The sequence below is a fragment of the Panulirus ornatus genome, chromosome 6, assembly GCF_036320965.1.
Source record: "Panulirus ornatus isolate Po-2019 chromosome 6, ASM3632096v1, whole genome shotgun sequence".
Taxonomy (NCBI): Eukaryota; Metazoa; Arthropoda; class Malacostraca; order Decapoda; family Palinuridae; genus Panulirus; species Panulirus ornatus.
Window position 1 is genome coordinate 29,292,471 of NC_092229.1, and position 25,105 is coordinate 29,317,575.

The following is a 25,105-nucleotide window of genomic DNA, read 5'->3' on the forward strand; positions in this document are numbered from 1 at the left end:
GTTTCTCATTTCAGTCTGCCACTAGTTCCATGTTATTATTAATTATGCACAGCAGGGAAGAGGTCTGAGCAGTGATGATTCCTGTTTCAAGATTTTGGAATATCTACAGCTCATGAAGATTATTATGAACAAGTAAGGGTGGAAGTGGGGTGAGTAGAATATAAAGGTGCCCCTTAGTGGTATATGCATTAGATATTCAATTTGAGCATGCCAGATTTTGAGTTTGAATGGGTTTTGAATATAGGCTTCCCAGGTTTAAATCAGATAAGGGATTTTTCTCAACTTTAGGGTGTGAGTGTGAAGTGAACAAGTGCAATTAGTTTATAGATATGCAGCTGCCAAAGGAGAGTGAAAATTATTCCTAATGTCACTTAAAGATCTAGATTTCTCCTCTTGTTTTTAGGATGATATGCTCTAGTAAGGTTTTGTACTGTTACTAGAATTACTTTAAGGGATAATTTAAGACCTCTAGCACTGCTTGAACCAAGAATGGCTAGTATGAACTCAGTTACAGGATTGTACCAAAACTAGTCATTCAAAACTAGTTCTGCAAAGAAGAAACAAGATGAAAACCTAAGAGAACAAATGTATTGGGATTTTATAGGAACTTGTTAAGGAACAGGATCAGAGTGTAACACAACTAGAGCTGGAGATAAAAAAAAACTGTGGAAGCATTTCAAGGATCATGAAGGAAGGCTTGGGAATAGAGTGGAACAAATACAGTTAGTGGAGGGGATTCAGAAGATAGAAAAACAAAGGAAAGAAGATGAAGCCATTAAAAAGCAAACAAAATCTGATGTGTCTTCTCTGGATGTACTACAGGCTGTGCAGACAGAAGAAAGGATTGAAATGCATACAAAAATGAATTGAAATCAATATTGGGCTGGGAACTACAGAAGCATTACAAACATTCATTTAGACAGGAAAGGACAACAGTATGTACAGAATCTATTAAATCAATATGGACAGCTTCTTGAATAGAGTAAGGACTAAATCACACACACACACACACACACACACACACTCAGACTGACAAAGATGGAGGGCAGGGAATTTTATGAGCCATTTTGGCAGTAGATCAACAGAGTATGAAGAGTAATGGAGAGGAACATAGACCTGCTGATGACACAAACAAGAAATTACCTGAAGCAATCAAAAAATTAAAATATACTGTTAAAGATGAAGCAATCAAGGAGATATATTAGTTAGTTGATGGAAGGTTTACACAAGTACAGTGCATACAGGATAAGTACTTGTTAGTTAAAAGAGAGATTGTAGAGGAAGTTAGTCTCAAAGGATGACACTTCCACACTGAGGAATCCAGCCGAAAAGTGGATGGCAGTAAAATCGGAAAGATTAGTAAAACAGGAGGTTGATAGATGTAAATCACTGATTATTTTACACTTGGATGAAGATCACACACAAGATAAGGAGGAAACAAGGAAAAAGGAAGAAATACACTTTGAAAGATTGCCAGAGGCTGTGGGACTGCCATATGTGATTTCCATGATTAAGGAAAGGAAACAAATTGGTGAATATAACCAAGATATAATGTATTGACCAGTAATGGTTATGTTTGTCTTGGAGTCATCAAGCCAGGAAGTACTTAGAAAAGCTAAGAACCTTAAAGGTATGTTAAAGGTGTGTGGGACATTCATCATATGTGACAAATCAAAGGAAGGGAGGGAGAAAAACATATAAGAGGAGTCAGAAAACCAAAAACTAGAGATGAAGCAACCGTACTAGAACTGTATAGAGGGCAGGAGTGTTTGGAAATAGTAGTGTCAGAGTGAAAGTATTGTAATCAAATGCTGATGTAATGATACTCAGAGGAGGAGAGCTGGAATTCAAGGATCATAGGCAAAGGAGGGGAATAGTGTTCTTAATAAAAGATAGCCTGAAGTTTCACGAAATAGTGGAAGATAGCCCATTCATACAACACATACTGGGAATAGTAACTGTATAGAAGAAGAATGTAGCAGTTTTATTATCGTATAATGGTCCGAAGAATTACGTGATCTAGAACAAATATACAATACAGATTGTACCTCTCTAATCCAGTCCTCTGTAGTCCAGCAACTCCCATGGTCATGCATGTTTTGAATCTACAGCCATTAGTTTGTGGATCTGCCACTAGGGTGGCATTTTTAACACTGCAGCCAAGCTAATTAACAATCCTGTTAATTTCATATAGCCCCAAAGCAAGTGTATAATGCTGATGAATCTGCCTTGTATTGGCGTCATGTGCCGCGAAAACCCTTGCCCAAGATACTGAGGAATCTCCATCTCAGGGTAAGGTTTCCAAAGATAGAAGAACAGTTTTTGGCTACAGGAATGCTGCAGGAACATATAAAACCAGGCTGATGGTAATTGGTAAGGACCTTTAAAGGGGTCAATTTCTGTTTTATGGCATTCTCTGTGGTCCAGCAATGGCAAGGTCCCAAGGTTGCTTGATTAAAGAGGCACAACTTGTAATAACATTAAAGAACCAATCAGGATGTTACATGGTAGTGAAACACTCACCTCTTAGAGATTGTAGAGTAGTGGTAATAGGGAATTTCAGTTATAAAGAGAAAGACTAGGGGAAGTGGATTCTTATTGTGACAGGGAGTTATAGAGACACAAGTTTTTAGAGCGTAAATAGGGAACTTTCCTATACCAACATATCATGGAACATACTAGGATAAGAGGGGCTGATATATCATCATTGCTTGATCTTATTATCACATATACTATCATGGATATGGAGATATGGTCCACCAGTTGGAAGAAGTGCTCATGTAATGCTTAAGTTTGAATATGTTATAGGAGAAGACATTATAAGAGCAGAAGTAAGACTGAATGTAAAGAGGAGATATAGTCATGGAAGCTACACTAATCTCAATACAGTAAACCATTGATTTAATGGACTAATAGGGGGGAAGGGGTGTCCGTTAACGCCGAAAGTTTGTTAAATCGAATGTAACCTATTTTTGTGCCACATTTAAGTTCACACACTTTCTTTTAACTCCTCTATCATTGTAGGGTTTAATATCTGATATGATAGCTGGATGGTGGGCACCCAGCAGCATGGCAATGCTCACTGGGCAGTTAGAGGCAGGAGTCAGACTGAGATAGAGATGATGCCATCCCTCTCCTGTAAAAGGATACTTCTTTATGACAAAGTGAGGATGAACTACCTGCTGTCATTACACTCTTACATGGCACACATCTCCTCAGCCCACGTCCCCCAGTCCAGTGGATGTGCTGAAGCAGCTGTGAAGGCAGCCAAATGGGTGTTTTGGGGCAACATGGGTGTTGGAGGTAGCCTGCACAACAGCAGAGCAACTCAGGCTATGCTCCAATATCTCAACACCCCCCCAAAGAGAGGAGGATAAGTCACCCACATAGCTGGCAGCTGGAAGACAGTTGCAAGATGGTGTCCCAGCATCCTGGCAACATTATCTGATAGCCCAGTGATGGAAAACTGCTCTGTGAAACAGAGAGCAGGCCATAGCATAGAGCCAGGCTTGTGTGCAGGGCAGCCCAGCAGGTTTGAATTACAGGTGCTACCTGTCTATGCATCGGGATGGTTAGGAACGGCTGCATAATGAGCCAGCACTTTGGTGGTTGTCAAGTTACACTCCTTTGACCCAGTTTACTGCCTTTTCTTTCTGCCCCACCCACACATGGACTGCTGGCATTTTCTCCACAAACATAATCACTCCTTGTCACTCATAACACTTGACAACACTTAGCTCACAAAACTAATTATTTGGAACTCTAGATTTTCCTGTGATGAGTGTTATGCACTAGCCCTGCCTTTTGGCAAAATGGAAGGAGCGATAGACAAAAGTATTTGGTAGGAATATTAAATAGGAGCATTAGGTAGAAATAGAAGGTAGGAACATCAGGTGGGAGTGTTAGGTAGAAGCAGTAGGTTGGAACATAGGCAGGAACATTAGGTAGACACATTAGGGATATGTAGTTGGTAGGAACTATAGGTAGGAGCCTTCAAAAACACTGCACTAGAGTTGTCCTCTGCTTTTAGTGAGGCACTAAAGGCTAAGAAGCGGCACTGAAGTTCACCAGTCATGGACATTCTTTTGCCGTAGCCACCCCCTTGAGGAAGTTCCTAAAGGGTATGGGCATCAAAGATATAGATTGACATATAGATAGAAGGTGTCACTGGAGAAACGCATAGTCTTATTAATGAGTATAGTGTGTAAGGTTCAGGAAAAGAGGGAAAACTACTGTGATGTATTAGTCTTCCCAGTAGAAAAGGAATAAAGGTGGCATGTTGGAGGAGCCTTTTACAAGTGGGTTGAGGTGACCCGGAGAGTGTCACAGGTCTATGTTCTGGGTCCATTACTCTTCTTCATGTATATTGATAACTTTCCTGAAGGTATGGGCTCTCACCTGAATTTATTTGCAGATGATGCAAAGGTCAACTGGGTACTGAAAAGCAAGGAGGATTGCACCATCTTCCAAAGAGACCAAAATGGACTCCAAAGTTCATTTGAAATGTGTTTGATGAAATTAACCTGCATAAATGTAAAGTTATGAGGATGGGACAAAGTTAATGACTGCCTCAATATGATTATTACCTAGTTGAAAAAACACTTCAGGATTGTGTATGTGAGAAGGACTTGAGAGTCAGCATCATCCCTAACCTGTCACCAAAATCCCATATTAGAAAAAAGGTAGGGAGACAAACTGTCTGCTACCAAATACCAGAATAGCTTTCAAGAATATGAAAAAAGAAACATTTAGGAAGCTATTCATGTCCTGCATCAGGCCAAAACTAGAGTATATTTCTCAGGTTTAGTCACCATACGTAAAGAAGCACAAAAAGCTCACAGAAAAAGTCCAGAGAAAGGCAACAAAAACAGTACCTGAATAAAGAGAGCTAAGTTACAGGAAAAGGCTGGAGGCTTTGAGTTCAACCACCTTGGAAGAGAGAAAAGTGAGGAGTGACCTGTTGAGAACATTTGTCTTTGAAAGAGATATACAATGTTGACAATAAACAGTTCTTTAAGAGATATAGATATAGAGCAACCAGAAGACATACCAGTGAAATTAAGTAAGAATCTTGTTAATGAGGATATACAGATACACTTTTTAAGTATAAGTGTGCTCTATGAATGGAATAGATTGACTGAGTATATGGTTAATACAAACAGCATATATGAATTTAAGAGGATGTATGGTAGCAGAGAATATTCAAGAGATGGGGCCCCTCAAGTTTAAAACTCTCTCCCTATACAGTGTACAAATAGGTAATTATACGTAATTACAAACATCAACTGACTGAACTTTCAGGAACCCTCACTGCCATCAGAGTACTACCTGCTCGTCTTTCAAAGACCCTTGCATCCATCTCCTTCGTCACCCACTCCATAAAAGAATTAAACAGCCATGGCAACATCACACACCCCTGTTGCAAACCCATGTTCACTTGAACCACACACCCTCTTGTCTTTGTACTCACAAACATGCCTTACTCTCTGTATGAACACTCTTCAATGTTGCTATCAGCTTTCTTCCTACAATTTGTTGTAAATAACTGGATCTCATATAAAGGGAAGTGCATACAATGATAATGGAGGTATGGAAATTATGCTTACCAAATAGATAAGCTCACATCTGTTCTTCTCAGAGGGATATATTATAGCAAGAAAGGAAAGAAGAGGTAAAGGAGGAAGAGGATTAACCTTGTTTATAAAAGAAAGCCTGAAGTTTCAGTAAGGAAGATAGCTCATTCATGCACTACATAATGGAAATGATAACTGTAAGGAAGAGGAGCATGGTGATATTAGTATATAATGCTCCAAAGAATTTCAATGAACCAGAGCAAATATACGATGATAACAGGGAAGGAACAATCAGGATAGTACATGAAACAAAGAAATACTCTCTACCTAGAGATGTTAGAGTAATAATAGCAGGAGATTTCAAAGATGAAGAGACAGTTTAAGATAATTTGGATTATCATTGTGATAACAAGTCATGGAGACAGTTTTAGAGTGTATGCACAAAAATGTTCTGTTCCAGCATGTCACAGAGCAGACTAGTATGAGAGCAGAAGTGAGACAGAAAATAGTTATAATTGTGGAAACTACAAACAGCCATGGCAACATCACACACCCCTGTTGCAAACCCATGTTCACTTGAACCACACACCCTCCTGTCTTTGTACTCACAAACATGCCTTACTCTGTATAAACACTCTTCAATGCTGCTATCAGCTTTCCTCCCACAATTTGTTATAAATAATTGGAACTCATATAAGGTCAAGTACATACAGTGATAATGGAGGTGTGGAAATTATGCTTACCAAATAGATAAGCTCACATCTGTTCTTCTCAGAGGTATATATTATAGCAAGAAAGGAAAGAAAGGTAAAGGAGGAAGAGGATTAACCTTGTTATAAAAGAAAGCCTGAAGTTTCAGTAAGGAAGATGGCTCATTTGACACTACATGATGGAAATAATAACTGTAGGGAAAAGGAGCATAGTGATGATATTAGTATATAATGCTCCAAAAAATTTCAATGAATCAGAGCAAATATACAATGACAACAGGGAAGGAACGATCAGGATGGTACATGAAACAAAGAAATACTCTCTACTTAGAGATGTTAGAGTAATAATAGTGGGAGATTTCAAAGATGAATAGACAGTTTAAGATAATTTGGATTATCATTGTGATAACAAGTCATTGAGACAGTTTTAGAGTGTATGCATAAAAAGTTTCTGTTCCAGCATGTCGCAGAGCATACTAGGATGAGAGGGATTGATAACCATCATTACTAGACCTTATATTCTTTCATGATAGTATGGATACTGAGATGATTGTATACCGTACATCAGTTGGAAGAAGTGATCATTTAATGCTCAAGTTTGAATATGTGGTAAAAGCAGACATTAAAAGAGCAGAAGTGAGACAGAAAATAAAGTTATAATTGTGGAAACTACAAACAGCCATGGCAACATCACACACCCCTGTTGCAAACCCATGTTCACTTGAACCACATACCCTCCTGTCTTTGTACTCACAAACATGCCTTACTCTCTGTATAAACACTCTTCAATGCTGCTATCAGCTTTCCTCCCACAATTTGTTGTAAATGACTGGAACTCATAGAAGGGGAAGTGCATACAATGATAATAGAGGTGTGGAAATTATGCTTACCAAATAGATAAGCTCACATCTCTTCTTCTCAGAGGTATATATTATAGCAAGAAAGGAAAGAAAGGTAAAGGAGTAAGAGGATTAACCTTGTTATAAAAGAAAGCCTGAAGTTTCAGTAAGGAAGATGGCTCATTTGACACTACATGATGGAAATAATAACTGTAGGGAAAAGGAGCATAGTGATGATATTAGTATATAATGCTCCAAAAAATTTCAATGAATCAGAGCAAATATACAATGACAACAGGGAAGGAACAATCAGGATGGTACATGGAACAAAGAAATACTCTCTACTTAGAGATGTTAGAGTAATAATAGTGGGAGATTTCAAAGATGAATAGACAGTTTAAGATAATTTGGATTATCATTGTGATAGCAAGTCATTGAGACAGTTTTAGAGTGTATGCATAAAAAGTTTCTGTTCCAGCATGTCACAGAGCATACTAGGATGAGAGGGATTGATAACCATCATTACTAGACCTTATATTCTTTCATGATAGTATGGATACTGAGATGATTGTATACCGTACATCAGTTGGAAGAAGTGATCATTTAATGCTCAAGTTTGAATATGTGGTAAAAGCGGACATTAAAAGAGCAGAAGTGAGACAGAAAATAAAGTTATAATTGTGGAAACTACAAACAGCCATGGCAACATCACACACCCCTGTTGCAAACCCATGTTCACTTGAACCACATACCCTCCTGTCTTTGTACTCACAAACATGCCTTACTCTCTGTATAAACACTCTTCAATGCTGCTATCAGCTTTCCTCCCACAATTTGTTGTAAATGACTGGAACTCATAGAAGGGGAAGTGCATACAATGATAATAGAGGTGTGGAAATTATGCTTACCAAATAGATAAGCTCACATCTGTTCTTCTCAGAGGGATATATTATAGCAAGAAAGGAAAGAAGAGGTAAAGGAGGAAGAGGATTAACCTTGTTCATAAAAGAACGCCTGAAGTTTCAGTAAGGAAGATAGCTCATTCATACACTACATAATGGAAATGATGACTGTAAGGAAGAGGAGCATAGTGATGATATTAGTATATAATGCTCCAAAGAATTTCAATGAACCAGAGCAAATATACGATGATAACAGGGAAGGAACAATCAGGATAGTACATGAAACAAAGAAATACTCTCTACCTAGAGATGTTAGAGTAATAATAGCGGGAGATTTCAAAGATGAAGAGACAGTTTAAGATAATTTGGATTATCATTGTGATAAGTCATGGAGACAGTTTTAGAATGTATGCACAAAAATGTTCTGTTCTAGCATGTCATAGAGCATACTAGGATGAAAGGGATTGATAACCATCATTACTAGACCTTATATTCTTTCATGATAGTATGGATACTGAGAAGATTGTATACTGTACATCAGTTGGAAGAAGTGATCACTTAATGCTCAAGTTTGAATATGTGGTAAAAGAGGACATTAAAAGAGCAGAAGTGAGACAGAAATAAAGTTATAATTGTGGAAACTACACACACCTCAATAATTTCTATGGTAAGGTAGATTGAGAAATAGATTTCTGTAGGAACCAGGCATTGTGTTGTGAGGTTTTGTGAAGTTTACAATGAAGGAGTAGAGGCAGGAGCTATTCAGGCCTCAAATATTGAGGGAATGGCAAGAAAGAGGAAGGAATTGCTTTATAAAAAATGTCATAAAGCAAAGGAGCTTTGAAATGTGCACTGGCAAAGATATAGATGACATTCTAGCCAGCTAGCATTTGCAAGGTATAAGAGAGCATGAAGCAAGCATAACAGGACAAGAATTTCAAAAGAATATAGTGGACAAGGTAGCTGAAAATCCAAAACTGTTCCATAAATTCATCAGGAGCCAGTTGTCAGTTAAGGAACAGCTTATCAGGCTTGGGATTCAAAGTTAGAAATTGTAGAGGATGATGTAAAGATGTGTGAGGAACTGAGTAACAAGTTCAAAAGGGTTTCCAAAGTGGAAGACTCTGTAACCCCAATGCCAGTAAGCTGGAATGGGGAAGAAGTTTTGAATATCATAGAGATATCTTGGAAAGATATTAACAGAATACTAAAAGGACTTGACCCATACAAGGCTCATGGTCTTGGTGAAGTTTCCTAAGTGGGAGACATCATGATTTTTGGGGAAATAAGGTCATGTGTAACTAACTAATTCGACTTTTACAAGAGAGTGAGCTAAGTCCTGAGTACAAAGGAAGATTGGTTTGACTGTCAGTATCTGGACTGCCAGAAGGCATTTCACAGTGTACCAGATAGGAAGCTTAATTAAGAAGCTGGACCACCAAGCAGGAATAAGGGAGGAATACTTACATTGGATTGATTGTATTATAGGAGGGAATAAATGGTACATTTCAAGAAGAGCCTTCTCCAGTTGGGTTGAGGTCATCATAGGAGTACCACAGGGTTTGGTTCTGGGACTATTAATCTTCTTGATCTACATTAGTGACTTGTCCGAACATATGGAATCCTACCTGAATATGTTTGCAGGTGATGCAAAGATCATGGGGAAGTGATAAGTTAGGAGGATTGCATCAGCTGAAAAGGGTACCTAAACAGACTCCAAAGTTGGTCTGAAATGTGGTAGATAAAATTCAGCTTGTGCAAATGTGAAATAATGAGAATAGGATAAAGCAAAAGATGGCCTCAATATGATTATTACCTTGCAGGAAATAAGCTTCAGGATTCTGTGTGTGAGATGGCCTTGGGAGTAGACATCATCCCTAACCTGATGCCAGAGTCTCATATTAGGGGGATGATTAAGGAAACAAACTGTCTACTGGTAGATATCAGAATAGCTTTCAAGTATAATAAATAAAGAAATATACAGCGAGCTATTCATAAATGACATAAGGCCAAAATTAGAATATGCTTTTCAGGTGTGGCCTCCACATGTAAAGAAGCACAAAGAACTCACGGAGAAGTCCAAAGGAGGACAAAAAAGATGATACTAGAATTAAGAGCACTAAGCCACAGGGGAAGGCTGGAGGCTTTTTACCAACCTTGGAAGAAAGAAGACTGAGGGGTGACCTGATCCCAACCTTTAAGTTTTTAAAAGGGATTGATGAAGTGGACAGTGGATAGTCCTTTAAGAGATGTGGGTGTAGAACAACCAGGGGACATAACAAGAAATTAAGTAAGAAACTTGTAAATAAGGATATAATACAATACTTTTATAGTATAAGAGTAGAGGATGAATGGAACAGACTGACTGAGGATGTGGTTAATGCAGGATGCATACATAAATTCAAGAGGTTGTATGATAGAGTGTTTTAGAAATGGGGCTCCACGAGTATAAAATTCACTCCCTGTATGGTACAAATAGGTAATTACCATATATTTACAGCACCTTACACAGAGCCATTGGTACAAATAGGTAATTACCATATATTTACAGCACCTTACTCAGAGCCATTGGTACAAATAGGTAATTACCATATATTTACAGAGCCATCTCTGTCAACCTTTACATGTGCTGTCTCCATATCCTTAAATACCATACTCAAGTCCTCTTTACTAAGAATTTCTTACACACTCCAGAAACCACTTGACCTCATGCTGCTTTCTCTGGTATATCTTTCAATCACTTGCACTCCTTCCCTGCAAATAATGTTCATGCACCTGTCTTTTCACTTTCGCTAGCAACTTAACTTCACTCACTGCCCCTTTTTCACCTGTCCGCCTCCCACATGACTTACACTTTTCTTGCAATTGTATATGGTATATCCTTAGATACTTCACATTCCTCACACACTCCTCTTTCTTCATTTACTCATACATTTTGTCATTCTGCCCTCAATCTCTCCTCAAATCTGTTCACACAAGCCACATTTCCATACTTACTCACTTCACCATCATTTATTTTTTTTCTTTTTTTTTAAGCATCCACAAATGTTTACTCTTACCTCCCTCAAATAATGATTACATATTCCACCAGCTATGCCTCTCAGCACCATCACACCTAAGAATCTCTTGCAAGGCTGTCAGTTAGCACATAACCAGTAATGCCCTTTTTCCGTCTTTCCTATTTATCCAAATATACTTATGTATATCCCCCTTTTTGAACTAGGTATTCTCTGTTACCAGTCCTTTTTCTGCATGTAAAATCACAAGCTGTTCACTTTTTTATTCACAACACTAGGGCTCACTTCTTTACACTCTTTCACACATTCCCACAATACCTCCTTCAGTAGTAGTGCTACTACCCCTTCCTTAGAATTTGCTCATGCACTAACCCTTGACTTTACCGTAAAGATATTCCCACACAGTTCTTCCCCCCTTCCCTTCAGCTTTGTTTCACTCAGAGCTAGAAAACCCAGGTTCCTTTCCTCAGAAATACTATGTATCTCTCCCTTCTTATCTTGGTTATATCTGCACACATCCAGACACCCCATCCTAGGTTACATCTGCACACATCCGGACACTCCAGCCTAAGTCTTAAGGATTATTACCACTATGTGCTTGGCTCCTTTTTCTGTTTCAACTTTTAGATATTAAAGTAGAAGGAGAGGAGGATTTCCAGTCCCTCACTCCCCCCTTTAGTTTTCTTCCCCAACATGCAGGTGATTTGTCCCCTCGTATAAAACATCTTACCCTCAGAGTTTTTTCTTATGTTGGTGTTTGATTGAGATTTTAAACGTCATATCCAACATATCACTTTGAAGGCAAATCATTTTTATAAAAGTTAAAGATTTTTAACTTTCTAAAAAATGGGAAACAGAAGGAGTCACGGGGGGAGTGCTCATCCTCCTTGTAGACTCAGATTGGGGTGTCTAAATGTGTGTGGATGTAACCAAGATGTGAAATAAGGAGAGATAGGTAGTATGTTTGAGGAAAGGAACCTGGATGTTTTGGCTCTGAGTGAAACGAAGCTCAAGGGTAAAGGGGAACAGTGGTTTGGGAATGTCTTGGGAGTAAAGTCAGGGGTTAGTGAGAGGACAAGAGCAAGGGAAGGAGTAGCAGTACTCCTGAAACAGGAGTTGTGGGAGTATGTGATAGAATGTAAGAAAGTAGATTCTCGATTAATATAGGTAAAACTGAAAGTTGATGGAGAGAGATGGGTGATTATTGGTGCATATGCACCTGGGCATGAGAAGAAAGATCATGAGAGGCAAGTGTTTTGGGAGCAGCTGAATGAGTGTGTTAGTGGTTTTGATGCACGCGACCGGGTTATAGTGATGGGTGATTTGACTGCCAAGGTGAGTACTTCATTTGAAGATCATTTGCATCACGGGGTGTCTATGTAAACTAATTTAACTCCTTTTTGCAACAAAATCTTGTTATACTCCGAAATATCATAAGTATAGTACTGTCAGCGAGAGATACCACTTATTGGATTTTTTTTACACCTCTGGAACTTTTGATTGACATCCTGATCACTGGGTTCTTCTTATCTTTCTAATAAGATTTGATTTTTCAGAAAAAAATGTTGGGAAATGCCTTAATCTTGGAACTTGTGTGAGAAGTACCACTATACATAAAATTTACATGAATAAGGACTGGAGGTCGGATTTTTAAACAGGAGTCCCAAAAACCATACTCAGATTTAGTGATGGTGCATAAGAAGTACGATTTTGGGCAATAGCAAAACATGGAATTTTGCGGAAATACAATTTGAGTTCTATAAAAGACATCCCGATAAATTCAGAGTAAATACAAATAATTGTTTCCCATTATTTGTACAAAAGATGTTTGATAATATGCTGCAAACAATGGTCTTCATGCAAGGCCACTAATGTGATAACAAGTGTGTGATGTGAGAAAGATTGATATTTTAGTTTGTGAAGTTATGATAATCTACTTAGGGCTCCAAAGGAATAAAATGTTTTCAGGGATAGAAAAGCTTGCAGATCCAGCAAGGCACAGTTTGGATGTATTGCAGTGGAATTTATTCAAAAAGTACTTATTGTTGCACTGCGTTTCTTTGTATGTATGACTCATGGGGTTATTTTGCAAAATGCGTCTTGGCCATTCTACTTAACAAAGGATAAGTGATGCTCAATTTACGGTTATGTTGGTATTCCTGTATATAGGGGAGGTTTATTGAAGGGGACGGCAGATTGGGGAGCCAGTGGGTTTCAGAAGGGTGAGTGTGGTCATTTTCGAAGAATGATTAAATACTTAGGAAATGATTGAGGTATGGATCTGAGAGAATGATAGAGTTCATAGAGATGCTCTGTGGAAGGTATTAAGAATATATGGTGTGGGAGGCAAGTTGTTAGAAGCAGTGAAAAGTTTTTATCGAGGATGTAAGGCATATGTACGTGTAGGAAGAGAGGAAAGTGATTGGTTCTCAGTGAATGTAGGTTTGCGGCAGGGGTGTGTGATGTATCCATGGTTGTTTAATTTGTTTATGGATGGGGTTGTTAGGGAGGTGAATGCAAGAGTTTTGGAAAGAGGGGCAAGTATGAAGTCTGTTGTGGATGAGAGAGCTTGGGAAGTGTCAGTTGTTGTTCGCTGATGATACAGCGCTGGTGGCTGATTCATGTGAGAAACTGCAGAAGCTGGTGACTGAGTTTGGTAAAGTGTGTGAAAGAAGAAATTTAAGAGTAAATGTGAATAAGAGCAAGGTTATTAGGTACAGTAGGGTTGAGGGTCAAGTCAATTGGGAGATAAGTTTGAATGGAGAAAAACTGGAGGAAGTAAAGTGTTTTAGATATCTGGGAGTGGATCTGGCAGCGGATGGAACCATGGAAGCGGAAGTGAATCATAGGGTGGGGGAGGGGGCGAAAATCCTGGGAGCCTTGAAGAATGTGTGGAAGTCAAGAACATTATCTCGGAAAGCAAAAATGGGTATGTTTGAAGGAATAGTGGTTCCAACAATGTTGTATGGTTGCGAGGCGTGGACTATGGATAGAGTTGTGCGCAGGAGGATGGATGTGCTGGAAATGAGATGTTTGAGGACAATGTATGGTGTGAGGTGGTTTGATCGAGTAAGTAATGTAAGGGTAAGAGAGATGTGTGGAAATAAAAAGAGCGTGGTTGAGAGAGCAGAAGAGGGTGTTTTGAAATGGTTTGGGCACATGGAGAGAATGAGTGAGAAAAGATTGACCAAGAGAATATATGTGTCGGAGGTGGAGGGAACGAGGAGAAGTGGGAGACCAAATTGGAGGTGAAAAGATGGAGTGAAAAAGATTTTGTGTGATCAGGGCCTGAACATGCAGGAGGGTGAAAGGCAGGCAAGGAATAGAGTGAATTGGATCGATGTGGTATACTGGGGTTGACGTGCTGTCAGTGGATTGAATCAGGGCATGTGAAGCATCTGGAGTAAACCATGGAAAGTTTGGTGGGGCCTGGATGTGGAAAGGGAGCTGTGGTTTCGGGCATTATTGCATGACAGCTGGAGACTGAGTGTGAACGAATGGGGCCTTTGTTATCTTTTCCTAGCACTACCTCGCACACATGAGGGGGGAGAGGGATGGTATTCCATGTGTGGCGAGGTGGCGATGGGAATGAATAAAGGCAGACAGTGTGAATTGTGTGCATGGGTATATATGTATGTATCTGTGTGTATATATATATATATATGTGTACATTGAGTTGTATAGGTATGTATATTTGCGTGTGTGGACGTGTGTATATACATGTGTATGGGGGTGGGTTGGGCCATTTCTTTCTTCTGTTTCCTTGCGCTACCTCCCAAATGCGGGAGACAGCGACAAAGCAAAATAAATAAGTTTGTTGAGTATTCCTGATAAATTATATGGGAGGGTATTGATTGAGAGGGTGAAGGCATGTACAGAGCATCAGATTGGGGAAGAGCAGTGTGGTTTCAGAAGTGGTAGAGGATGTGTGGATCAGGTGTTTGCTTTGAAGAATGTATGTGAGAAATACTTAGAAAAGCAAATGGATTTGTATGTAGCATTTATGGATCTGGAGAAGGCATATGATAGAGTTCATAGAGATGCTCTGTGGAAGGTATTAAGAATATATGGTGTGGGAGGCAAGTTGTTAGGAGCAGTGAAAAGTTTTTATCGAGGATATAAGGTATGTGTACGCGTAGGAAGAGAGGAAAGTGATTGGTTCTCAGTGAATGTAGGTTTGCGGCAGGGGTGTGTGATGTATCCATGGTTGTTTAATTTGTTTATGGATGGGGTTGTTAGGGAGGTGAATGCAAGAGTTTTGGAAAGAGGGGCAAGTATGAAGTCTGTTGGGGATGAGAGAGCTTGGGAAGTGAGTCAGTTGTTGTTCGCTGATGATACAGCGCTGGTGGCTGATTCATGTGAGAAACTGCAGAAGCTGGTGACTGAGTTTGGTAAAGTGTGTGAAAGAAGAAAGTTAAGAGTAAATGTGAATAAGAGCAAGGTAATTAGGTACAGTAGGGTTGAGGGTCAAGTCAACTGGGAGGTAAGTTTGAATGGAGAAAAACTGGAGGAAGTAAAGTGTTTTAGATATCTGGGAGTGGACCTGGCAGCGGATGGAAGCATGGAAGCGGAAGTGGATCATAGGGTGGGGGAGGAGGCGAAAATCCTGGGAGCCTTGAAGAATGTGTGGAAGTCGAGAACATTATCTCGGAAAGCAAAAATGGGTATGTTTGAAGGAATAGTGGTTCCAACAATGTTGTATGGTTGCGAGGTGTGGGCTATGGATAGAGTTGTGCGCAGGAGGATGGATGTGCTGGAAATGAGATGTTTGAGGACAATGTGTGGTGTGAGGTGGTTTAAACGAGTAAGTAACGTAAGGGTAAGAGAGACGTGTGGAAATAAAAAGAGCGTGGTTGAGAGAGCAGAAGAGGGTGTTTTGAAATGGTTTGGGCACATGGAGAGAATGAGTGAGGAAAGATTGATCAAGAGGATGTATGTGTCAGAGGTGGAGGGAACGAGGAGAAGTGGAAGACCAAATTGGAGGTGGAAAGATGGAGTGAAAAAGATTTTGTGTGATCGGGGCCTGAACATGCAGGAGGGTGAAAGGAGGGCAAGGAATAGAGTGAATTGGATCGATGTGGTATACCGGGGTTGACGTGCTGTCAGTGGATTGAATCAGGGCATGTGAAGCGTCTGGGGTAAACCATGGAAAGCTGTGTAGGTATGTATATTTGCGTGTGTGGACGTATGTTTATACATGTGTATGGGGGTGGGTTGGGCCATTTCTTTCGTCTTTTTCCTTGCGCTACCTCGCAAACGCGGGAGACCAGCAAAAAAAAAATAAAAATAAAAATAAAAATAAAGATATAATGGCTGAGAACTGGCTTTACTTTTGGTTACCTATCAGCTGCTTTCCCCACTGAAGATGTACCAAGTCCTAACATTCAGAATTTTAGTTGTTTTACATATGATTTTATGCTTAAGGTAATTGATTTACTGTCTTTGCTTTGCATATTCCAGTTGATCTGATAAACTGATTAACTGTGACTGCAGTTATTCTTTGAAAAGGGTAGAATACAGCCACATGCAAAATCCACACAACACATAATGTCCATTCCCACAGGAAGACATGGAGTGTTTATTGGACTAAAACAAAGTAAAATGAAAAAAGGACATGGGGCAAACCTTCTGTAAAGGACCACTGCATCATTTGGTTTGGCTATAGAATTTATATTTAGACATTCTGTCCATGGGATATGATTATATGTAAAGAACTGGTTCCCTAATTTATGAGTTATGTTAAAGCAGATTTATGGCCATGAGCTCTCCTGTAGTGAGAGTTGGGTGTACTTCTGTAAGTTATCATTTTATCTCTCTCTCCTTCATAAGTATTTTCCATTTTTTGTTAATTTCTTCTGCTTGTCCTTCTTCTTGTCCCACTCATAGTAATTCCTTCACTATGAGTAATGTTTCTTTAAAAGATACAATATGTGACATATTATTTTATTTTATTCAGGAGCGGAAACTTTAGGGTACTCAAGTATGGCCCATGGAATGTTCTCCAGTGGTGGAGTGGAGCTTGTTAACCACTTTTACAGAATGTGCAACATACAATTAGATGAATCTCTGAAGGAAAGAGTCAAGGAGATTGAGGAAAATCCAGAAAAGTAAGTGATTGTTTTTTCTTGATAGGTGATTCTTTGTAGAACAATCAGCTTAAGAGCTGTGAAAGTATTACAGCTTACCAAATATTGTTTTTGTTGTGCATTTTGTTATTAAAACATGAAAAAAATTTCAACTTTTTTCCCATAATCACAAATTGCTATTTGTGGATATCTTAAAGATTTGTCAGTCCAGCTAATAGTATGAGAGTGACTGGTTATCACGATTTGCCTTACATGTTAATCTTTTGAAGATGTGCAGTATTTTGTATCTAAACTAGTTGCTCATTCTTCCAAAATTTGTGGAACCAAATGTACTTTCTTCTATGAAAACTTGTTTTAATTCTAACAGATACCCACTCATGCTTTGTAGTTTGGTACAATCCACTATCCTGCACTTTCAGTGGTATCATGCAATTTTTTTTATAATGAAAAGTTACAAAGACTTCCCTTGTTCCATTAGTTACCCAACAGGGATTCTTTAGGTGAAGATATGGCCCGTCCAGCTACATCTTTTTGGAAATACTTTCTGTTCATTCCTCATCACACCTTTAGTAATATCTCTTAATCCACATCATTTCTTACCACCACCATACATCTTACACTAGAATTTCAGTTAATCTCAATTTTGTAATCATTTTGTACTGGTACAGGTTGAATCTCTTTAATCTGGTAATATTGGGACCTGGCCATTACTGGACCACAGAAAATGCTAGAAAACAGAAATTGACCCCAAAGGAAATCTCTATATAGATATGTGCCTGACCCTTAGTCTTGCCAACTCATTCCACTTACATATTGCTGTGGTATCAGAGTTAGAACAGAGCTTAAAACAGGAAGTAATACAGTCAGCTTAAGTAAGATGTGTATGCAAGTGAATAGAGAAAAGGGTGGGTTTTTCAAGGTGAAGGTAGGTCTTCAGCAGGGGTATGTGATGTCACCATGGTTGTTTAATCTGTTTACAGATGGGGTGGTGAGGGAAGTGAATGCAAGCATCTTGGAAAGAGAAGCAGGTGTGCAATCTGCTGAGGGTGGGAAAGATTAGTGGGTGAATCATTTGTTTCTTGAAAATGAAATAGCTTTGGTGGTAGACTGAAGTGAGAAACTGCAGAAGCTAATGTCAAAGTGAAGGAGAGTAAATATGAATTAATGCAAGGTTTAGCAATGAATAGATAGAGGTTATTTTGAGTGTGAGTTTAGATGGACAGAATTTGGAGGAAGTGGAGTGCTTAAATACTTGGGAGTGGATATGGCAGAAAATGTAACTATAGGAGTGGAATTAAGCCATAGAATGTCTGACAGGGTGAAGGTCTTGGGTGCACTGAGGAGTGTGGAAAGAGAGGTCACTGTCTTTCAGGCCAAAGATGTGTATTTAGTGTATGGGTATGTATATAGGTATAAAGTCCTGTTAGTGCTATATGGATATGAAGCATGGTCCTTAGTTAAGAATATAAAGGATAAGGTGAATATGATAGAAATGAAAAGTATTAGGAAAATACGTGATGTAAGGAGAGTTAATTGAATAAGAAGTAATAGGGTAAAGAAGATGGTGCAGTATTGAGATGAGTATGTATGAGAGAGCTGAAGAGGGTGTGCTGAAATGGTTTGGACATATGGATGGGATGAATGAGAAAAGGATGATTAAGAGGGTATACAAGTCAGAGTTGGAGGGAACAAGGAGAAGTAGACAGCCAGAAAGGAAGTGGAAGGCTGCAGTAAAAGATGCTTTGAAGGCTCAGGGTTTGAAAATGAAGGATGGTGCAGGCATGCAAGGAATAGAATGAATTGAAGTGATGTTGTTTATAAGGAATGATGTCCTGTCACTGGGTTGAACTCAGGAATGTGAAGCAGTTGGGGGAAAGGTCTAAGGGGCCTAGTTGTAGATAGAGGCCTCTGGGGTTGATGCATCATATATAACAGCTAAAGAGTGGATATGAGTGAATAAGCTCATTTCTTTGTCTGTTCCTGGTGCTACCTCACTAACACCAGAAATGGCAGATGTGGAAAAGTTGGAAAAGTCTTGGGAGTAAAGTTTGGTTGGTGGGAGGACAAGAGTTAAGAAAGGAGTAACACTACTCCTGAAACAGATGTGGGAATGTGTGATAGAGTGTAATAAAGTAAATTCTAGATTGATGTGGGTAAAACTGAAAGTGGATGGAGAGAGGTGTGTGATTATTGGTGCTTATGCACCTAGTCATGAGAGGCAAGTGTTTTTGGAGCAGTTGAGTGAGTATGTCAGCAGCTTTGGTGCATGAGACCAGGTATTAATGATGGATGATTTAAATGTGAAGGTGAGTAATGTGGCAGTTGAGGGTATAATTGATGTACATGGGGTATTCAGTGTTGTGAATGGAAATGGTGAAGAGCTTGTGGATTTGTGTGCTATTAAAAGACCGGTGATTAGGAGTACCTGATTTAAGTAGAGATATATACATGAGTATATGGATGCGAGTAGGAGAGATGGTCAAAGGGCATTATTGAATGACATGTTAATTGATAGATGTGTAAAACAGAGACTTGTGGATGTGAATGAGAGAGGGACAGCTGGAGGGATGCTTGAAGATTTGCAGAGGTTTTCAATAAAGAAGAGAATGTTTGGGAGAAGAGAGTAGTGAGAGTAAGCGACCTGGAAAGGTCACTTGTGGGAGGAAGTACCAGGAGAGATTGAGTGTAGAATGGCAAAAGGTGGGAGCAAATGACATGAGGGGAGTGGGTTTGGAATGGGATGTATTTAGGGAAGCAGCGATGGCATGTGCAAAAGATGCATGTGGCATGAGAAAGGTGGGAGGTGGGCAGATTAGAAAGGGTAGTGAGTGGTGAGATGAAGAAGTAAAGTTGTTAGTGAATGAGAAAAGAGAAGCTTTTGGACAATAGTTACGAGAAAGGAGTGCAAATGACTGGGAGATGTATAGAAAAAAAGTGGTGGGAGTCAAGAAGGTGCAAAGGCTGAAAAAGAGGGCAAATGAGAGTGGGGTGAGAGAGTATCATTATACTTTAGGGAGAATAACTAGATGTTTTGGAAGGAGGAAAATAACGTGCATAAGACAAAAGAGCAAATGGGAACATTGGTGAAGGACGCAAGGGGGAAGTAATCACAGGTAGTGATGAAGTGAGGAGATGGAGTGAGTATTTTAAAGTTTTGTTGAATGTGTTTGATGATAGAGTGGCAGGTGTAGGATGCTTTGATTGGGCTGGTGTGCAAAGTGAGAGGATCATGAGTATGGTTGTTAAGAAGAAGAGATAGTGAAAGCTTTGTGGAAGATGAAATCTGGCAAGGCGACAGGTTTGAATGGTATTACAGTAGAAAGTATTAAGAATGGGGGTATTAAGAAAGGGGGTGAATGTGTTGTTGATTGATTAGTATTGATTCAGTGTATGTATGGATCATGGTGAAGTGCCTGAGGATTGGCAGAATACATGCATAGTGCCATTGTACAAAGGCGAAAGAGATAAAAGTGAATGTTCAAACTCCACAGGCATGAATTTGCTGGGTATTTCTGGGAAATTGTATGGGAGGGTATTGATTAAGAGGGGAAGGCATGTACAGAGCATCAGATGGTGGAAGAGCAGTGTGGTGTGAGAAGTGATAGAGGATGTGTGGATCAGGTGTTTGCTCTGAAGAATGTATGAGAAATTCTCAGAAAAACAGTTGGATTTGTATGTAACATTTATGGATCTGGAGAAGCCATATGAGAGGGTTGATAGAGATGCTCTCTGGAAGGTCTTAAAAGTATATAGTGTGGGAAGTAAGCTGCTAGAAACAGTGAAAAATTTCAAGGATGTAAGGCATTTATACAAGTAGAAAAAGAGGAGAGTGATTGGTTTTTAGTGAAGGTCAATCTGTGGCAGGGGTGTGTGATGTCCCCATGGTTGTTTAATTCGTTTATGGATGGGATGGTTTGGGAGGTAAATGCAAGAGTTTTGGAGAGAGGGGTGAGTATGCTGTCTGTTGGGGATGAAAGGCCTTGGGAAGTGAGTCAGTTGTTGTTTGCCGATGATACAGCACTGGTGGTTGATTTGAATGAGAAACTGCAGAGGTTAGTGAATGAGTTTGGAAAAGAGTGTGAAAGGAGAAAGGTGATAGTAAATGTGAATAAGACCAAGGTTATTAGGTTCAGCAGGGTTGAGGGATGAGTTAGTCAGGATGTGAGTTTAGGTGGAGAAAAATTGGGGGAAGTGAAGTGTTTTAAATGTATAGGAGTGGACTTCACAATGAATGGAACCATGGATGTGGAAGTGAGTTATTGGGCATGGGAGGGGATGAAGGTTCTGGGAGCAATGAAGAATGTGTGGAAAGAGAGAACATTATTTCAGAGTGTGAAAATTGGTATGTTTGAAGGAATACTAGTCCCAACAACAGTATATGGTTGCAAGGCATGGGCTATAGATAGGGTTGTACGTAAGAGGGTGGATGTGTTGGAAATGAAATGTTTAAGGACTGTGTGTGGTATGAGGTGGTTTGATCAAGTAAGTAATGAAAGGGTAATAGGGATGTGTGGTGTAATAATGATTGTGGTTTAGAGAGCATAAGATGGTGTGTTGAAATGGTTTGGACATATGGGGAGAATGAGTGAAGAAAGGTTGACAAAGGGGATATAGTAGTTGGAGGTGGAGGGAATGAGGAGAAGTGGGAGAACAAATTGGAGGTGGAAGGATGTAATGAAAAAGATTTTGAGCAATTGGGGCCTGAACATGCTGAAGGGTGGAAGGTGTGCAGGTAATTGAGTGAATTAGAATGATGTAGTATACCAGGGACCATGTGCTGTCAGAGGACTGAACACATGAATGTCGGTTTGCGGCAGGGGTCCGTGATGTCTCCGTGGTTGTTTAATTTGTTTATGGATGGGGTGGTCAGGGAGGTGAATGCAAGAGTTTTGGAGAGAGGAGCAAGTATGCAGTCTGTTGTGGATGAGAGGGCTCAGGAAGTGAGTCAGTTGTTGTTCGCTGATGATACAGAGCTGATGGCTGATTCAGGTGAGAAACTGCAGAAGTTGGTGACTGACTAAGATTTGTAAAGTGTGTGAAAGAAGAAAGTTGAGAGTAAATGTGAATAAGAGCAAGGTTATTAGGTTCAGTAGGGTTGAGGGACAAGTTAATTGGGAAGTAAGTTTGAATGGAGGAAAACTGGAGGAAGTGAAGTGTTTTAGATATCTGCGAATGGACTTAGCAGCGGATGGAACCATGGAAGTGGAAGTGAGTCACAGGTTTGGAGAGGAAGCAAAGGTTCTGGGAGATTTGAAGAATGTGTGGAAGGCGAGAATGTTATCTTGGATAGCAATAATGGGTATGTTTGAAAGAATAGTGGTTCCAACAATATTATATGGCTATGAGGCATGGGCTATAGATAGGGTTGTGCAGAGGAGGGTTGATGTGTTGGAAATGAAATGTTTGAGGGCGAAATGTGGTGTGAGGTGGTTTGATCGAGTAAGTAATCAAAGGGAAAGAGAGCTGTGTGGTTATAAAAAGAGTAAGGTTGAGAGAGCAGAAGAGGGTGTGTTGAAGTGGTTTGGACACATGGAGAGAATGAGTGAGGAAAGATTGACAAAGAGGTTATATGTGTCAGAGGTGGAGGGAACAAGGAGAAGTGGGAGACCAAATTGGAGGTGGTAGGATGGAGTGAAAAAGATTTTGAGCGATCAGGGCCTGAACATACAGGAGGGTGAAAGGCATGCAAGGAATAGAGTGAATTGGAATGATGTGGTATACCTGGGTCAACGTGCTGTCAATGGATTGAACCAGGGCATGTGAAGCATCTTGGGTAAACCATTGAAAGTTTTGTGGGGCCTGGATGTGGAAAGGGAGCTGTGGTTTCGGTGCATTACACATGAGAGCCAGAGACTGAGTGTGAACAATTGTGGCCTTTTTTTGTCTGTCCCTGGCACTGCCTCACTGGATGGTGGGGTGGGGTGGGGAGATGGAATGCTATTTCGTGTGTGGTGGGGTGGCGACGGGAATGAATAAAGGCAGCAAGTATGAATTATGTACATGTGTATGTATGTATATGTTCTGTATATTTATATATATGTATACATTGAAATGTATAGGTATGTATATGTGCGTGTGTGGATATATATATATATATATATATATATATATATATATATATATATATATATATATATATATATATATATATATATATATATATTCCTTCAAACATACCCATTTTTGCTTTCCGAGATAATGTTCTCGACTTCCAGGATTTTCACCCCCTCCCCCACCATATGATCCACTTCCGCTTCCATGGTTCCATCCGCTGCCAGATCCACTCCCAGATATCTAAAACACTTTACTTCCTCCAGTTTTTCTCCATTCAAACTTACCTCCCAATTGACTTGACCCTCAACCCTACTGTACCTAATAACCTTGCTCTTATTCACATTTACTCTTAACTTCCTTCTTTCACACACTTTACCAAACTCAGTCACCAGCTTCTGCAGTTTCTCACATGAATCAGCCACCAGCGCTGTATCATCAGCGAACAACAACTGACTCACTTCCCAAGCTCTCTCATCCCCAACAGACTTCATACTTGCCCCTCTTTCCAAAACTCTTGCATTCACCTCCCTAACAACCCCATCCATAAACAAATTAAACAACCATGGAGACATCACACACCCCTGCCGCAAACCTACATTCACTGAGAACCAATCACTTTCCTCTCTTCCTACACGTACACATGCCTTACATCCTCGATAAAAACTTTTCACTGCTTCTAACAACTTGCCTCCCACACCATATATTCTTAATACCTTCCACAGAGCATTTCTATCAACTCTATCATATGCCTTCTCCAGATCCATAAATGCTACATACAAATCCATTTGCTTTTCTAAGTATTTCTCACATACATTCTTCAAAGTAAACACCTGATCCACACATCCTCTACCACTTCTGAAACCATATATATATATATATATATATATATATATATATATATATATATATATATATATATATATATATGTATATTATCCCTGGGGATAGGGGAGAAAGAATACTTCCCACGTATTCCCTGCGTGTTGTAGAAGGCGACTAAAAGGGGAGGGAGCGGGTGGCTGGAAATCCTCCCCTCTCGTTTTTTTTTTTTTTAATTTTCCAAAAGAAGGAACAGAGAAGGGGGCCAGGTGAGGATTTTCCCTCTAAGGCCCAGTCCTCTGTTCTTAACGCTACCTCGCAAATGCGGGAAATGGCGAATCGTATGAAAAAAAAAATATATATATATATATATATTTTTTTTTTTTTTTTTTTTTTTTATACTTTGTCGCTGTCTCCCGCGTTTGCGAGGTAGCGCAAGGAAACAGACGAAAGAAATGGCCCAACCCCCCCCCCCATACACATGTACATACACACGTCCACACACGCAAATATACATACCTACACAGCTTTCCATGGTTTACCCCAGACGCTTCACATGCCTTGATTCACTCCACTGACAGCACGTCAACCCCTGTATACCACATCACTCCAATTCACTCTATTCCTTGCCCTCCTTTCACCCTCCTGCATGTTCAGGCCCCGATCACACAAAATCTTTTTCACTCCATCTTTCCACCTCCAATTTGGTCTCCCTCTTCTCCTCGTTCCCTCCACCTCCGACACATATATCCTCTTGGTCAATCTTTCCTCACTCATTCTCTCCATGTGCCCAAACCATTTCAAAACACCCTCTTCTGCTCTCTCAACCACGCTCTTTTTATTTCCACACATCTCTCTCACCCTTACGTTACTTACTCGATCAAACCACCTCACACCACACATTGTCCTCAAACATCTCATTTCCAGCACATCCATCCTCCTGCGCACAACTCTATCCATAGCCCACGCCTCGCAACCATACAACATATATATATATATATATATATATATATATATATACATGTGTATGAGGGTGGGTTGGGCCATTCTTTCGTCTCTTTCCTTGCGCTACCTCACTAACGCGGGAGACAGCGACAAGGTATAA

The 25,105-nt window shown here is 39.8% G+C and overlaps 1 protein-coding gene across 4 annotated transcripts in view; it reads left to right on the forward strand.

Moving 5' to 3' along the window:
• Positions 1-25,105, forward strand: part of LOC139749137 (ubiquinone biosynthesis protein COQ9, mitochondrial-like) — a 233,760-nt gene that overhangs the window by 115,488 nt on the left and 93,167 nt on the right. For all 4 annotated transcript variants that reach the window (XM_071662769.1, XM_071662768.1, XM_071662767.1 and 1 more), the window contains exon 3: positions 16,998-17,148. In XM_071662769.1, the coding sequence (XP_071518870.1) occupies positions 16,998-17,148 (151 nt within the window). The remainder of the gene's footprint in view (positions 1-16,997; positions 17,149-25,105) is intronic.